The sequence below is a fragment of the Pelodiscus sinensis genome, chromosome 24 (assembly GCF_049634645.1).
Source record: "Pelodiscus sinensis isolate JC-2024 chromosome 24, ASM4963464v1, whole genome shotgun sequence".
NCBI classification, from domain to species: Eukaryota; Metazoa; Chordata; order Testudines; family Trionychidae; genus Pelodiscus; species Pelodiscus sinensis.
This window is the reverse complement of record NC_134734.1, coordinates 11,175,948-11,193,129: the sequence shown is the minus strand read 5'-3', so window position 1 is coordinate 11,193,129 and position 17,182 is coordinate 11,175,948. Positions and strand designations below refer to the sequence as shown.

The window sequence follows — 17,182 nt, the reverse complement described above, 5'->3', positions numbered from 1 at the left end:
GGGAGGAACAGCAGGTAAGTTCCCGCTGCTGGAAGGACATAGTGGGGAAAGCCCTAGGCAGGGCAGGAGGGGTTAAAACAGTCACCCTCATAGGAGCGAGGCACCAAAGAGTAGCTGTGGCAGGGTTTTTAAAATTTGCTTAAACCAGCTTTTTTAATAGTTGCCACAAATCGGAGGCACTAAGCATGCTCAGTAGGGCTGCAGAAGCCCTTTTCCCTGCCCACGTTGGCGATGTCTAGACTGGCATGATTTTCCGCAAATGCTTTTAACGGAAAACTTTTCCATTAAAAGCATTTGCGGAAAAGAGCATCTAGATTGGCACAGATGCTTTTCCGCAAAAGCACTTTTTGCAGAAAAGCGTCCGTGCCAATCTAGACACGGATTTGCGCAAGAAAGCCCCGATTGCCATTTTCACGATCGTGGCTTTTTTGCGCAAAACAATACCATGTTGTATACATTGGCCCTCTTGCGCAAAAGGACTTGCGCAAGAGGGCTTTTGCCCAAACAGGAGCAGCATAGCATTTCTGCAAGAAGCAATGATTTCAGACTGTAGGAAGTCAGTGTTCTTGCAGAAATTCAAGCAGCCAGTGTAGACAGTTGGCAAGATTTTCTGCAAAAGCATCTGCTTTTGCAGAAAAACTTGCCAGTCTAGACGCAGCCACTATGTAGAAGTTATTGCTTACTACATTTTTAAAGGGTTTTAAAATGGAGAAAAGGCGTTAAACAGAGGAGGGGGATGGAAATTGACTGGGCAAGGGAGGTTAATAAATAAGAAAATGCTACTGGTAGCACATTTCTATAAGGTAGCAGCTTTCTGCATTACACTGGCAGGGTGCAGAAATGTTGGTGCCCAGAGGCTGCATCCCTCCCTGCCTCCTGGTCTGCTTAAGTCTCTGGGATGGAGTCTGGGGTTCAGGCTCTGGAAGGGAGTCTGGGTGCTGGGTGCAGGCTCTGGGAAGGAGGATGTAGGGTCAGGGTCTGGTGGATGCAGGAGCGGGGGCTGGGGTGTAAGCTCTGGGACAGAGTATGTGGGGCAGGGAGTGGGGGTGCAGATGGGGTGAGGAGTGGAACTCTGGGGTGGAGTTTTGAGGGGGCTGGCAGTCAGTGTTCCCTGTAAGCTGAGTGCTTGGGCACTCAGGAAAGATTTACATGCCACCCTGCTGCTGAGCCAAGCACCCACATCTGGCCGCATGTGTGTCTACTAGTGACACACATCTGCGCGTGCCTCGGTGCACATAACAAAATTATTCTGCACCTGGATGGAAAAAATTAGAGGAAACTTGGCGGGTGCTGTGTGAGGCAGTTTGCAGGTTGTAGGCGAAGAGGGAGTTTGGGGGCAAGAAGGGGCACAGGGGAGGGCTGGGATGCAGGAGGGAGTTTGGGGATGGGAGAGGAAGAAACACCTAAGAACATAAGAATGGTCACACTGGGTCAGAGCAAAGGTCCATCTAGCCCAGTATCCTGTCTGCCAAGTGGCCAATGCCAGGTGCCCCAGAGGGAGGGAACACAACAGGTAATCCCCATGTGATCCTCCCGTCACCCACTTCCAGAGACTTCCTAGGAGCCATTGTGAGGGGAGAGGGATGGCAATCTCCCCAATGCTGCTCCCCACAGGCACTGCCCCGTACCTCCCATTGGCTGCAGGGGCGCTCAGGCAGCATGCAAAGACACACACCCCTCACCCAGGGCTGCAGGCACATGTTGGTAGCCCTGGCAAGCCACGCTAATCTCACTGCCACTGCTAGTGGCATGGCAGGGTGCCCACAGACCCTTTAAAATTACCTGGGGGCAGCAGGTGGTTGAGGACATGTATGGGAGGTGGGCAGAGGCAGCAGGCAGGACTGGGAGAGAGACCCAGACCCAGAATTTAGTGGAGCAGGGTTCCTGGGCCAGGGCTATTTTGGGAGCCTGTGCACCATGGCCCATATAACCCACTGCCCCTTCCCATGACTAATAGGGCTGTGAGTGGGCAGCAGGTGCTGAGCAAAGGGGCTCTTGCTCTTTCAGGTGCTGGTGACCTTCGAGGAGGTGGCTGTGTATTTCACCAGGGCCGAGTGGGTTCTGCTGAACCCTGCTCAGAGAGCCCTCTACAGAGCCGTCATGCAGGAGAACTATGAGTACATGACCTCACTGGGTAAGAAGTCCTGTCCCCGTGGTTCTTAGAAGGGGAAAGGCAGAGTTTATGTTCGTGTCACCGCCACACAATGTAAACTTAACTCTGCCCTGTCTCAGCATCACCCCAACATGCTAGTGCAACACACGTTTTGCTATCCAAGGGCAAAACATCCAAGAAGAACATCTGCAGAAGTCAAGAAAAACACAGCACACATTATCTGAAAGCTACCAGAGAGAGGGCCCAATTTCAGATCCATGGGTGTAGTTCTGGTTTCATGGCCACAGCACATCCCTGATGTTGTTCAGTCAGGGCAAACTAGTGAATTGGGCAGATGACCCAAATTGGTAATTACTTCTTATAATTAGATCTACCAAGCCAGCAACAAAACAGCTTCAACAATAACTTCCTAGTTACTCAGAAGCCAGAAATACTGTTCCCTTGAAACAGTCTGGCCTTGGGCTCCCACACAAACAGGCAAGTTAAATACGATAAAGATTATTGATAAGCTTGTTCAGCCTATAAAAAGTTCTGCCAATCCAAAGGCTCAGACACGTTACCCACCAGGTCAGTGACTATTTCAGATCCCACTCAAATATACACTTACAGCCTGTCCTCATTTCTTTCAAAAGGGAATGTTAGTTAAAAGATCATTAGTACAGATATGAAGTGAGTTCTTAGCTCAGTCTGACTGGGGAGACGGTGAGCTTTAGAGATGCAAAAACTCACTGCAGAGTTTAGTTCCGTGGGTCACAGTCCAATAGGGGGTGACCCAGACTGGAGCTGAGGGTCTCTGCCTTGTGACACAAACTTGCTCAGCCGACACAGACAGATCTGAGATGATGAGATTGGGGCCCACTGGGTTTTTCCATAGCTCTCTGGCATCCTTTGGGTGCAGCCTCGCAGCTTAAGCTGGATCTCCAATTTCCCACGTATTCGCTGATAACAAGCTGCATTGCTCAGCATGAGGCAGAGGTGAAAGGATGCCAGTGCACCCCATTGCAGTGCTCTGGCAAGAAGCCAGCCAGCTGGGACTGTCTCAGCCTTGAGCCGCCCTCTCCCTCCACTGCCAGTTTGGGTGGAGAAGAGGGAGCTGTAGTCACACATACCAGTCCCTGTGTGTTGTTTTTCTAGAGCCTGCTACATTCCTCTCCCTCCCAGCTGCCCTGGGGAGAGGCAGAGGAAGAACACAGCAGGCTCTGCACTTTCCCCTTGCTCCATAGTCATGGCAAACAGAGAAAGCAACACACAGGGACCGGTATGTGTGGCTGCAACTCCTCTTCCTCCCACCCTCTGAAATGGTGCCCTTGCCCCTCCCCACTCACCCAGCCCCCTGCCCTGAATCCTGCACCCTCCTCATATCCCCTCCTCCAAGCTCTTCCTCATACCCCCCCAACCCTCTGCCCTGCGCTCCTCACATACCCAAACCCTGACTCCTGCATCCTTGTCCCCAGTCCGCTGCCTTAACTCCTGCACCCTCTACACATCCCAACACTCTGCCCTGAGCCTCCCACACTCTACTCCACACTTACATTTCTTACAGGCACTGCTGTAGTCCCTTCTTGAATGTTTTCCCCCTCAAAGTGGGGTGGGTAGTGGTAGGGCAGTACCTGTAAGAAATTTAAGTTACTTTCACCCCGGCATAAGGTAATTCCATTCAGCAGTTCATAGTCAGTTTACTGGAGACTTCAAGAAGATGAATAGACAATGAAATTACTACACGCAAAAAACATCAAAATGTTTCTATTCCCTAGTGAGCTCAGAATCAATGGAATACAGTGACTAACAGGAACTGTCTGTTTACAAGGTTAGCATCTAACAGGATACAAGTAAACACAGACTATTAGTATTGCCTCAAATTGTCTAACAGTTCTGGTTTGCATTTCAAAGCTTAAACAGAGTGACGTTAGCTTTTTATAAGCCCAGGTTCCCATTTACAGGACTATGTAGCACTTTAAAGACTAACAAGATGATTTATTAGATTATGAGCTTTCGTGGGCCAGACCCACTTCCTCAGATCAAATAGTGGAAGAAAATAGTCACAACCATATATACCAAAGGATACAATTAAAAAAAATGAACACATATGAACACAGTTCAGAACAGAAGGGTGATGCAGGGGGGGGGGGGGGAAAGAAGGTGTAAATGTCTGTGAGTTAATGATATTAGAGGTGGGGAAGGGTAGATGTCTGTGAGTTAATGGTATTAGAGGTGATAATTGGGGAAGCTATCTTTGTAATGGGTAAGGTAGTTGGGGTCTTTGTTCAGCCCCCCCGCGGAGAGTGTTGAATTTTAGCATGAATGCCAGTTCAGAGGATTCCCTTTCAAGTGCAGATCTGAAAGTCTTCTGAAGTTGGATGCATGTGATTAGGTCATTGAGACAGTGTCCTTTCTGGTTGAAATGGCAAGAAACTGTTTTTTCTTTGTGATCCTGTCTAATGTCTGTTTTGTGACAAATGTCCCATGAATTCCCCTGCCCTCCCTTGTTTCTGTTCCCTGGAGCAGAATGTCCAGTTCCCAAGCCTGATGTGATTTCCCAGCTGGAACAAGGGGAGGAGCCGGGGGTCCCAGAGCTCCAGGGCTTTGTGGATGGAGAGATCCCAACAGGTGCCTGTGCAGGTGAGGGATCATTAAACCAACTCAAAAACTCTTCGTGTCTGGAGCAAACAGCTGGGACTCCCTGAACAAACTGTATAAGTAATCATAGTCCCCAGGAGGCCTTGTGTCCTTAGGGCAGCTGTAGTTCCTGGCTTCCGACCCATCCTGGCAGCAGCTCCCTCTCTGTGGGGTTGTGGAGGCAGAACTCGGTTCTATGGGGACAAGTTTCAGAACTCAGCTAGTAGGTTTCTTTTCTGTCTCTCCAACTCTAACTTCTGTTTGTTTTCCCCTTTCCAACTCCTCTTTCTGAGGTTTCTCTCTCTGTTCCACCAGGTGCTGGGATGGGGAGTGAGAACCAGGAACTGAGCCCTCAGCAGGCAGATGCCAAGCGAGTGGAACCACATGGGGGATTAGCACAAGGCTCCAAAGGGAATGGATCCAGGCGTTGTGCGCAGGGGGCAGCCTGTGGGAGTCAGCACAGGCCAGAGTGGGAGCACGGCAACCTGCCCAGTGAGGAAGTGGATGAATCCATTAATTATCAGGGAACTGACCAAGATCTCAAGGAAACCACAGCCCAGAACAGAATAACTTCTGGAGAAAGAAAAAACTCATGCATGGAGTGTGGGAAAATCTTCACTCTGAACTCCACCCTCATTAAACATCAGAAGATCCACATGAGAGAGTGCCCCTATACATGCAGTGAGTGCGGGAAACAGTTTAGGGAGAATTCAAAACTCACTGAACATCAGAAAATCCACACAAAAGAGAGACCCTACGAGTGTCGTGAGTGTGGGAAAAGCTTCACTCGGAGCTCAACCCTTACGAGACATCAGAGGATGCACACAGGAGAGAGACCGTATGAATGCCTTGAGTGCGGGAAGAAATTCACTCAGAGCTCAATTCTTATGAACCATGAAAGAATGCACACAGGAGAGCGACCCTATATATGCTGTGAATGCGGGCAAACTTTCTCACATAGCTCAGCCTTATATAAACATGAGAAGATCCACACAGGAGAGCGCCCCTATGAATGCTGTGAGTGTGGGAAACAATTCATTGAGAAATCAAAATGTATTAAACATCAGACAAGCCACACAGGAGAGAGACCCTACGAGTGCTGTGAGTGCGGGAAACACTTCAGTGAGAAATCCAGCCTTACCAAACATCAGACAAGCCACACAAGAGAGAGACCCTATGAATGCAGTGAGTGTGGGAAATGTTTCTCGCGGAGTTCCTCCCTTATTAGACATCACAGGATCCACACAGGAGAGAGACCTTATAAATGCTGTGAGTGCGGGAAGAAGTTTACTCAGAACTCAGGCCTTATTAATCATCAGAGAATTCATGCAGGAGTGCGACCCTATACATGTGGTGAGTGTGGGAAACACTTCAGTGAGAAATCAAACCTTACTAAACATCAGACAAGCCACACAAGGGAGAAACCTTATGAATGCTGTGAGTGCGGGAAAAAGTTCACTTGGAGCTCCTCCCTTATTAGACATCAGATGATTCATATAGGAGAGTGATCTGAACATGTGAGTTCGGAAACACTTTTCTTTAAAACTCAGCCCTTTTTAAACATAAGAGAATTCACAGAGGAAAGCACCATATGCACACTGTGAATGTAGGAGAAGTTTCATTTGGAACCCACATCTTAAGAGATTCAGATTCTTCACAGGACAGATGAATACCATAAAAACTTTGTCTAGGGCTTCCAAAAGCCACTTGTTAATTCCCACACAGTGACCTTTTAGGGTTGTGTGCACCTTTTGCATTAGGGATGTTAAATATTGGTTAATTGAATAGTCAATTAACCTAATTAATTCTTCTTGATTACTGGACTATTCTATAGTCCTCGGGGGGTGGGGCCAGTAGCCAGTGCACTCCAGCCCCACTCCTGAGGAGCCCCCTGCCACTCCACACTGTTGCCTCTGTATCAGAGGCAGCAGCACGTGGTGCCAGGCGGGAGCTAGTCCATGAGGGAAGCCAGTTTAAAAGCCAGCTCCCCTCACAGACCAGCTGCCTGCTGCCCTGTGCTGCTACCTCTAATACAAAGGCAGCAGCATGGGGTGGCAGCAACTCCTGTCTGCGAGACTGAGCTCCCAGACCTGGCACAAACTGTAACTGAGCCGGACTGCCTGCCCACCTGACTTCTAATACACTTTAAATGTAGAGCTGCAGCGGGGGTAGGTCCCAGACCCGGTGCAAGCCAGGACTGAGCCAGGCTGTTGGCCAGCCTTCTAAAAAAATTACAGGCAAGGGGTGGCAGAGGGAATGTGTGTAGTCTATAGCATTAACCTATAAGCTTTTGATTATCAGTTAATTGACTACATTATTACATCCCTAATTTGCATCACCATGTTCACTCAGTTTTCCCCAGTATGTGGCCCCCTTTTGCAGCTTGCCTTTCTTTGGGGTGACTCTTGACTCTTTGGGGTGAACTCCTTTGTCCTGTGACTCTCAGGAGTGTGTTTTCTTCCTGCCAGGAATGCTGGTCAGTCCCAGACAGGGGAAACTGGGGTGACCTTGAGTAACTCCACTAAGCCAAAATTGACCTGGGCTTTGCCACGTCTAGTATTCTCCATGGAGTTGGCCAATTTTCCTGTTCTGGACAAGCCCTCAGCATCACCTTTATACTGCCACTCCCCCAACACCCAGCAGAGTGATTGTTAGTCACCAAGTTCCCTCTTAGGTGATGGATTGTCTCCTTCTCCGGTGGTCTCAGGTTGTGCTGGGCAGCAGCTTATTTGTCTCAAAACCATTGCCCTTCTGTAAAATACATTTCAAGATCACAAAGAGAAGGAGCAGTAGTGGGATGCCCCCACCAGTTCCAGCAAAGAGTGATGAAGGGTAGAGCTTCTTCCCAAAACCCCACCCCCACGCTCTCCTCTCTGCCTCCTTTCCTTATTACTTACCCTTATGGCAGATAAAGAGTCATGAAGCCATGGCCCCCATTCCGCCCCGCATTCTGGCATGCTGACTTGGATTTCTTGTTGTTACATGAAACAAGAACAAATATCAAAACATCAGAAATTCTCTGTTGGATCCAGCTCTGCTAGGAAGCCTTGCCTAGAGCGGAGGGGGCTGTTTCCCTCCCAACCATCCTAATGTGCAAGTGTTATGGAATAAGACTTTACAATATCACTATTACCTGGCATTGCCTGGGTCCTTCAGAGCAGGAGACTGGCAGTGTGTGGGGTTCAGGAGTCAGGGATTTGGGGGGGGGGGATGGGGAGGGAGATGTGAGAGTGAGAGCTGGGAGTGAGAAGAGGCTCAGAGTTGGAGATCCCACCTGGTGCCAGCCTTTTGTCTCTCCCGAGCCCTCCCCTCTGGCTGCCAGGGACCTTTGTTCTCCCCCTCCAACCGCCAGCCACCAAGGGCCATTTCTCTCCCCCCCCCAGTTCCCTCCCCTCAGTCACCAGGGATATTTCTCTCCCTCCCCCACCCCCAAACACTCCTCTGGCCACCAGGGTCTTTTCTTTCTCTCCCCCTCAGCTACAGTGTTGCCAACCTGGGTTGTCAATTCCTGGCTCCTGGCCACATTTATTGGTAACACATATATCAATCCACACTTATCATATTCATATGCTCTATTATCACACTCATGCACTCACACACTCAGGTTATGGCTACACTGAACTTTTTCGAGAAGAGGAAATGCAAATGGAGCAAAAAGGATCAGAAGAGAAAGTTCATAGTGTAGCCGTAGCCACACACAAGAGCACACTCTCTCTCCTTGTTATTACCAATAGTTGCTACTCCTAACTTCCCTGGCTAGGTGAGTTAAGTGGGAGAGGGGTGGAGACAGACTTCTGCTGATCCAGATCCGTGCTTCTATGGTGATAAGACAAAAACTCGGGGTCCCCCTACAAGATACCTTAGATTTATGGGCTGCGTCTAGGCTGGCAAGTTTTTCACAAAAGCAGCTGCACTTGCTGCTTGTCTACACTGGCTGCTTGAATTTCTGCAAGAACGCTGCCGATCTCATGTAAGATTGTCAGTGTTCTTGTGGAAATGCTATGCTGCTCCCGTTTGGGGAAAAGCCCTCTTGTGCAAATGCTTTTGTGCAAGAGGGCCAGTGTAGACAACTCAGTATTGTTTTGCGCAAAAAAGCCCCGATGGCAAAAATGGCGATCAGGGCTTTCTTGTGCAAAACCGTGTCTAGATTGGCACAGATGCTTTTCCACAAAAAGTGCTTTTGTGCAAAAGCGTCCATGCCAATCTAGACGCTCTTTTCCACAAATGCTTTTAACGGAAAAACTTTTCCATTAAAAGCATTTGCGGAAAATCATGCCAGTCTAGATGTAGCCATAGTGTCTTCCCGCTCCTGCAAATTTATACCAGTTAGTCATCACCTGCATATGCAAGATCTGTGTGAATCATCATATGCATATGCAGTTAGACATCTGTGGCGCCTTCTTCTGTGGGGTGTCTCCATGCTGCTACCACCATCTTCAAAGAGGGGGCTTCCAAAACAGGCCCTTTACTCTCAAGGTGTCCTTTTTTCAAATCTTTCAATGAGCCCATTTCATAGGTCTTATTGTCCTTGGATCTGGCTTCCCTCTCCTTTCCAACCTGAGGTGCCTGCCTTCCAGGCCTTATCCATTCACACCTCCTTCATTCAACTGGGCAATCAATTAAGCAAAAGGGGAGAGATCCATTCTGGTACAAAGACATTCTCTTTACCTTACTTATTTTTAGGGACTATTCTACCTAGACTTAATACAAAGTTTCTATGTTCTATATGAAAAGATACCTAGTTTCTATATAAAAGACTTAATACAAAATTTATGTAAAAGCACTTGATACAAAGTTAAAAACTTACTACAGAGATTATTATATGAAGATGATACACACTCCTATGAAAATGATTAATATAGAGATTTATCTACACTGGTCTCACAGCTATGCCAACATGTCCATATTAGACCCAGAGGGTGAGAAGGGACCACAAGGGTCATTGGCCTCCATGCCAAGAGGCCAGATTAGTTGTGTGTAAACCATCCAAGACAGATGGCTTCCCATACCCCAGTCCATATCACACTGCATGGCCCTTGGGACTCAGTTCTGCAGCTTGAGCTGCATCTACACTGCACAGTGACAGGGCTGGGGTTTCACAGTAGGACACCAGTTCTGACCGACCCCACCTGCAAAGTTCTAGAGTTGGCACCCTGAGCATTTTCTAACCTGAGTCACATTGAGCTGTGTGTGGATGGAAGGCGGGTTTGGGCTCAAACCTGAGTTAGAATTGGGGTGCCGTGAGCAGTGTAGACAGACCTGTTTCCCTGGGGAAAGCTATAGAGAACGAGTGACCTCTCTGCATTTGAAGATGCAGCATTTATGCGCTCCTAATAAATAACAGACAGCATTGAAACAAACACCCGCCTCCATCAATATCCGCATCTACCTGGAACATACCCAGAGCTGTGAAATTTGACTAGCCAATTGGATCAAAAGAGGTAACAGCATGAAACAAGCTTTAGTGGTGCAGCTGTGGTGTTAGAGCTTTAGGGGTGCAGCGGAGTGGGAGAAGCAATCGAGCCCTATTGCATTTGGGTTTAATGCACAGGGACTGCCTGTGTGACCCTGGGGAAATCACTCCAATGGGGGCTGGGTAGGTACTTTCCCCAGAGGGGTCACCCAAGCAGATTGGACTGGCAGGCTGTGTCTAGACTGCATCCCTTTTGAGGAAAAGGGATACAGATTAGACACATCGCAATTGCAAATGAAGCGGGGATTTAAATCTCCCCCGCTTCATTTGCATGAACATGGCTGCCGCTTTTTTCCGGCTCGGGGCTTTGCTGACAAAAAGCGCCAGTCTAGACGGGGATCTTTTGGAAAATAAAGCCTTTTCCGAAAGATCCCTTGTTCCTGATTTTAAGAGGAATAAGGGATCTTTCGGAAAAGGCTTTATTTTCTGAAAGATCCCCGTCTAGACTGGTGCTTTTTGCTGGCAAAACCCCGAGCCGGAAAAAAGCGGCAGCCATGTTCATGCAAATGAAGCGGGGGAGATTTAAATCCCCGCTTCATTTGCAATTGCGATGTGTCTAATCTGCATCCCTTTTCCGCAAAAGGGATGCAGTCTAGACACAGCCATAGGCTCATACAGCCAGAAGGGATAATGATGAGCCCCAAGTCTGACCCACCTAGCTCAGTGATCCCTGAATAAAGCCAGTAACCTCTGGAGGGGCTGGAACCAGATGTCTGATACCATGTAAAGGTCTTCAGGGTCCATTACTGAATTATCCACCTTGCTTAAACTGGACACTTTATTTCCAGTTTTGGGTCAATGGGGCAGATCCCAGCCAGTGTCAATGGAGTGACACTGATTTTCCTTGCCATGGACATGCCCTCTGGACCAGGGCAGAGATCCACCCTGTGAATCAGCTGAGCTATGCAGGGTCCCAAAGGGAGGAAGCAACATGCAAAGCAGCATATTTCAGGGCTCTTCCAATCCAGCCCCCCAAACTCTCCCCTACCTGTGCACTGGTGACAGCAGCAGGCCAGGCCAAGCTGCAGCAGATCATGGTGACGGACATGGTGCTCAGCCAGGGTCTGCAGTGTGGAGGGGACAGCTGATGGGTGACTCCCAGGGGAACGCCGCACCACGGCGCAATGCAGAATTTCCCAGCATTCCCTGTTCAGCCCATGTAATTTCTGGCTGCCATTAGGGGTCTGTTGGAGTCTGAGGAGCCAGCTCCCAGTGAGCAGAGCACCCAGCCTGATGGGGCTGGAGGCTGCATGCTCTACCTTATCCTCATTGTCCTGGGGATGGGAGAGGCCCTATGAGACCCTCCCCCCAAGGTCTGGCAAAGAGGGAGGAAAGGCAGGTCTGCACCACACCACGTTCACTGATGGGACACTGAAGACAGGAAAGACTCTGGGGGCGCTGGTGTCTGGGCCAGGCCATGCGCCACAGCTGCACTCAGTGGGGAGAGGGCTGCCAGTAGCTGGTCACTGCTCTCCATGCAGACCCCTGCAGAACCTCCCACTCCCCACCCAGCTGGAACTGGGTTGTTTGAAGGGTTTTTTCACTACTCATGGAGAAATAATTTTTGCTGTTTTGTCTGTATGGTTGATACACTTGTTTTCAGGTATTTTGAATCAAATTACCAAAATAATTGAAACCAGAGTGATTATGTTTCTTACACTGACAAATAAAATATGCAGTGAGATTTTTAATTTTTTGGGGGGAGGGGAGCACAGGATTCACCCAGGAGTATATAAAGGGCAAAGAAGCCCATGAACACAAAGTTAGGGTTAACCGCTGGGTTACTGTCTGCTTTCAGAACCTTAGCTTGTGCTAAACTCACACGTCTGAAAACAAGGATGCTCATAAGGTTACCCACATAACCTTAACTCTGCCCTCTTTCAGACACTCCCCAATGTTCCCCCGAAACACATCTTCACCATGCTAACATCGCAATGCCTGAAACGTATGATCTTTTCATCTCTGTCATCCTTCAAAGCAGACCTCCTTCTTCAGCTGGGCCTAACCAGACACAACCCCAGGATAAGCCAGGTGAGGGTTGTGGTTGACCCTGGCCCTAACAACAGAGAAATCTGCTACCTCCCTTAAAGATACCCACCCCCAACTTATACCAACCCCTCATGATGCAGACACTGCTCCAATCCACCTCTCCCCTCCCAACTCCCTACCCTGAATGCTTCTGTAGTAAGGTACCTCATCTTCCCCCGTGATGCTCCGAGCTCCGTTGCATACTTTGAGAACTGAGATGTGTGTCTCCCTACTTGATAACAGGTGAGAATCAAAGAGCTAATACTGCGGGTGCAGATGAGACACTGAGTTAGACTAGCTGATGTCCACTTATGTTCCTTCTCATACTTTGCATCCACATGGGATTGTTTCCATCCATGTATGGAATAATTTTGTTATGTGCACCAAGCCATATGTCAATGTCACCACCAATAGAAACACAAAACCTACTTGTGGGTGCTCTGCTAATCAGGTAGATGGCACAAGAATCTCCCCGAAGGAGCTGCACAAGAGCAGTTTGCAGGGAACACAAATCCTCTGATCCCTGGAGCCTGTCCAGAGACACAACTTGTAATTTCTTTGTTCATTTTAATGAAATGGATAAAATAAATACAAAGAAAACCGCCACTCACTAAACCTAAACTATTCTTAACACCACTCAGCTAGTTCTGTGCAAGTCTCTTGCAGCTTCCTATCCAAGGAAATTCTACAGCAGGTCACAGCTGGTGACTCAAATATCAGGAGAGCAGGGTCCCCCATCGCTTTCACTCCCAGTCACACCTGCTTTACTCCACCACGTTGTCATTATGGAACAATAAAAAATTAGCATCGTCATAATGGGGAAGAGCGGCCGATCATCTCTGCACGAACAATCTCAGCTCGGCAGGGAAAAGTCCACAAGTGGTTTTGTCAATGGACTGGCATTTAAACATGGAATGTTTGGGATCCATTGTAATTCCCCAGCCAGGGCAGGACAGTCATCTGCAGCCAGAACGAGTCACGTTCAGGATCCAATTATTTTCATTTTGTAGAAGCAGAAGGAAGCATATAGGGACGATAAATTCTGTCATGGCTCAGAGACGCCTGCGCTGCTGGAGTGAACAGGTAGAGTGGCGGTGACGGGGAAGGAGGGAGTTCCTCCGACTCATCCCATGTCTTTCCAGTGTCACAGAGGCCAAAATGATACATTTGTCCCACTTCTCCTCTTTGATCTACTGCGATGCATTTTACATCAGAAAAATAGTCACAAGCAAATGCCTGCTGCCAGCACAACCTGGACCAGCTTGAGCACAACTGGGAAAGAGACAAACTGTCACCAAAGGGGGAGCTTGCTGATTCTCACACCTCCAGATCAGCTGCTAGAAGTGGGCCTCATCCTCCTTGATTGGATCCACCTCGTCATCTCCAGCCGGATCCTGGCCTGCATATTTATTCCTGCCTCTGGAAATTTCCACTACATGCATCTGACGAAGTGGGTCTTTGCCCACGAAAGCTTATGCTCCTACACTTCAGTTAGTCTATAAGGTGCCACAGGACTCCTCGTCGCTTTTGTAGATTCAGACTAACACGGCTACCTCTCTGATACTGATTCTAAGAGTTGTTCTGTTAGTGGGGTGAGAAGATAACTGTGATGCTCAGGGCTTGTCTAGAGCAGGAACACTGGTACCAGTTAGAACAGGACAAAGGGGAAGGTGTCAACTAACCCAGTGTTTTTCAACCTTTTTTTTATAAAGTACCCCTTTTCTAAAAACAAATTATAAGTACCCCCAGTATCTACAGTTTTCAGACACACAATTTTTTTTTTCTACCATTGCAAAAAATTTGTTTAACAAACTTAATCATAGTTGGGTGGGCGATTAAATTTTTGGTTGTAAAAAGTACAAAAATAATAAAGCGCTGTAAAACTTAAAACAAAAATTCAGTTTTCTCCAAATTTCAGTTTTGCTGATATACCCCCCAGACTTCTCTCGAGTACCCCTGAGAATACTCGTACCACTGGTTGAGAAACTCTGGGCTAACCCCAATCAGTCTGCCTGGGGTATGTCAGCACTGCAAATATAGTGGTATGATCACATCACAGGAGGTACTTCTAGCCGGCTAATTCCATGGAAAATCCTAAAGAAGACAAAGCCCAGGTCAGTTTTCACTATGTGTGGCTATCTGAGGTCACCACTTATTTCCCCTGCCTTGGGTGATGGACACTCTGCTGGGCAGAAGGGGAGATGCTCCTGTGAGTCACAGGAGAAAGGAGTTGGTAGAAAAGACCACAGGATTCACCCAAAAAAGGGCGAGCTGCAAAAGGAAAAGCAGGCAACTCACTGGAGGAGGCTGAGAACACAGTGATGGAAATGGTATAAACAGCCCAAAAAGACACGGTGGGGTAATTTTTACAGGACATTCATATGGCCTCTCTCCTGTGTGCACCCTCTGATGTCTAAGAAGGGAGGAGCGCTTAGTGAATCTTTTCCCACCGCACTGCACTTATAGGGTCTCTCTCTTGTGTGAAATACAGGACTATGTAGCACTTTAAAGACTAACAAGATGGTTTATTAGATGATGAGCTTTCGTGGGCCAGACCCACTTCCTCAGATCAAGTAGTGGAAGAAAATAGTCACAACCATATATACCAAAGGATACAATTAAAAAAATGAACACATATGAAAAGGACAAATCAAATTTCAGAACAGAAGGAGAATGGGGGGGAGGTGAATGTTTGTGGGCTAATGGTATTAGAGGTGATAATTGGGGAAGCTATCTTTGTAATGGGTAAAATAACTAGATCCTTTGTTTAAACTCAGATGTAGAGTGTTGAATTTTAGCATGCTAAAACACTACATCTGAGTTTAAACAAAGGATCTAGTTATCTTACCCATTACAAAGATAGCTTCCCCAATTATCACCTCTAATACCATTAGCCCACAAACATTCCCTCCCCCCATTCCCCCTCTGTTCTGAAATTTGATTTGTCCTTTTCATATGCGTTCATTTTTTTAAATTGTATCCTTTGGTATATATGGTTGTGACTTTTCTTCCACTGCTTGATCTGAGGAAGTGGGTCTGGCCCACGAAAGCTCATCATCTAATAAACCATCTTGTTAGTCTTTAAAGTGCTACATAGTCCTATATTTTGCTTCAGCTACACCAGACTAACACGGCTACATTTCTATTACTATCTCTCTTGTGTGGATTTTCTGATATTTAATAAGACCTGAGTTCTGAGTGAACATTTTCCCACACGCAAAGCAGATTTAGGGTCGCTCTCCTGTGTGCATTCTCTGATGATGAATGAGGCCTGAGCTCTGGGTGAAGGTTTTCCCGCACTCACTGCATTCATGGGGTCGCTCTCTGGTGCGGATTATATGATAGGGGATGACCTCTGCCTGAACTATTTCCCACACTCACAGCATTCATGAGGTCTCTCTCCTGTGTGACCTGTCTGAGATGAGACAAGATCTGGTTCCTCAATGAAATGTTCCCCACCCACGCAGCATTTGTAGGAAGGCTGATGATTTCTTAGGTCTGGTTTGAAAGGGAAGCTTTTCTTGCACTCGTGACATTCAGAGTTTCAACACTGTGTGCATCCTTTGATGTCTAAGGAGAGAGGAGCACCGAGTGAAACTTTTCCCACACTCACAGCACTCATAGGTCTCTCCTTTGAGTGGATTTGCTGGTGTTCAATAAGTTTTGAATTCTCCATAAACTCTTTCCTGCACTCACTGCATGTGTAGGGTCCCTTTCCCATGGAAATCCTCTGATGTCTGATGAGAAAGGACATCTGAGTGACATTTTCCCCACACTCTATGCATGTGTTTTTTCCTCTCTCTGGTAGGTATTCTCTCCTACGCTGCAGATTCCTTGAGGTCCTCATAAGTTCCCTCACTATTAATGTATATGGCCACTTCCCCACTGGCCTGGTTTCCCTGCTCCTTCTCTGGGCTGTGCTGACTCTCACAAGCTGCCCCCTGCACATGATGCCTGGTCACATTCCCTTTGGTGCCTTGTGCTAATCCCCCATGTGGTTCCACTCGCTCGGCATCTTCCAGCTGAGGATTCAGCTCCTGGTTCTCACCCCCCATCCCAGCACCTGCTGGACAGAGAGAAAAACCTCAGAAATGGGAAGGGAGGGGAGAATAAATCAAATTCAAGCGGGAGGGACAAAAAATATGGTAGCTGAATTCTGCTAACCTCATCGCCATAAGGCAGAGAGGTGGGGAATAATTCTGCCTCCACATCCCAGCAGGGAGAGAGCGGCTGCCAGGTGTCAGAATGGGTCAGAAGCCAAGAGCCACAGCTTCCTTGTGGCTGCCAGGCCTCCTGGGGACTCTCCGGAACTCCAAGGCTATGTCTACACTGGCAGGTCATTGCGCAAGAATGGCCATTCTTCCACACTGCCCACCTGCTCTTGCACAAGAAGATTTACAGTACGGCGAGGTAAGAGAGGGCTTCTTGCACAAGAGCTATGCTCTTTTTTTAACAGGTGTAAGCCCTCTTGTGCAGGAGCTCTTGCGCAAGAGGGCAGTGTGGACGCTCAGCAGGGATTTCTTGTGCAAGAAAGCCCTATGGCTAAAATGGCCATCAGAGCTTTCTTGCGCAAGACAGCGTCCACACTACCATGGATGCTCTTGCGCAAAAGCACAGCTCACACATGGCAGTGTGGACGTTTTCTTACGCAAGCATTCTTTCAGAAGAACCCTTGCGCAAGATGTTGTTGCGCAAGAAGGCGCCGGTGTAGACATAGCCCAAGAGCTCACATGGCCTGTTCAGGGAGTCCCAGCTGTGTCCTTCAGTGCACTGAGAGTTTTTGAGTTGGTGTAATGATCCCTCACCTGCACAGGCACCTCTTGGGATCTGTCTGTCCAAGGAGCCCTGGAGCTCTGGGACCCACAGCTCCTCCCCTCGTTCCAGCTGGGAGATCACATCAGGCTTGGGAACTGGAAACCCTGCTCAGGGGATAGAAAACAAGGGGGATCATG

At 48.1% G+C, this 17,182-nt stretch overlaps 2 protein-coding genes across 7 annotated transcripts in view; one reads left to right on the top strand and one right to left on the bottom strand.

Annotated features, from left to right (window-relative positions):
• The window catches only part of LOC102455175 (uncharacterized), an 85,138-nt gene extending 74,681 nt beyond the window's left edge, over positions 1–10,457 (top strand). Inside the window, exon 10 of the mRNA XM_075907143.1 lies at positions 5,332–10,457. Within this exon, the coding sequence (XP_075763258.1) occupies positions 5,332–6,237 (906 nt within the window). The 3' untranslated portion in view covers positions 6,238–10,457. The remainder of the gene's footprint in view (positions 1–5,331) is intronic.
• The window catches only part of LOC102457482 (uncharacterized), a 31,985-nt gene that overhangs the window by 7,947 nt on the left and 6,856 nt on the right, over positions 1–17,182 (bottom strand). For 3 of the 6 annotated variants that reach the window (XR_012897428.1, XR_012897429.1, XR_012897427.1), the window contains exons 4-5: positions 17,036–17,149; positions 3,646–3,723 (exon numbers count right to left, since the gene is read on the bottom strand). Coding sequence is in view for 3 of the 6 variants with exons in the window: in XM_075907191.1 (XP_075763306.1) it covers positions 16,049–16,296; positions 17,036–17,149 (362 nt within the window). In the remaining 3 variants the exon portion in view is untranslated. Of the gene's footprint in view, positions 1–3,645; positions 3,724–13,916; positions 16,297–17,035; positions 17,150–17,182 lie in introns of those variants that run through there. The other 3 variants (XM_075907191.1, XM_075907192.1, XM_075907194.1) reach the window with 2 other exon arrangements.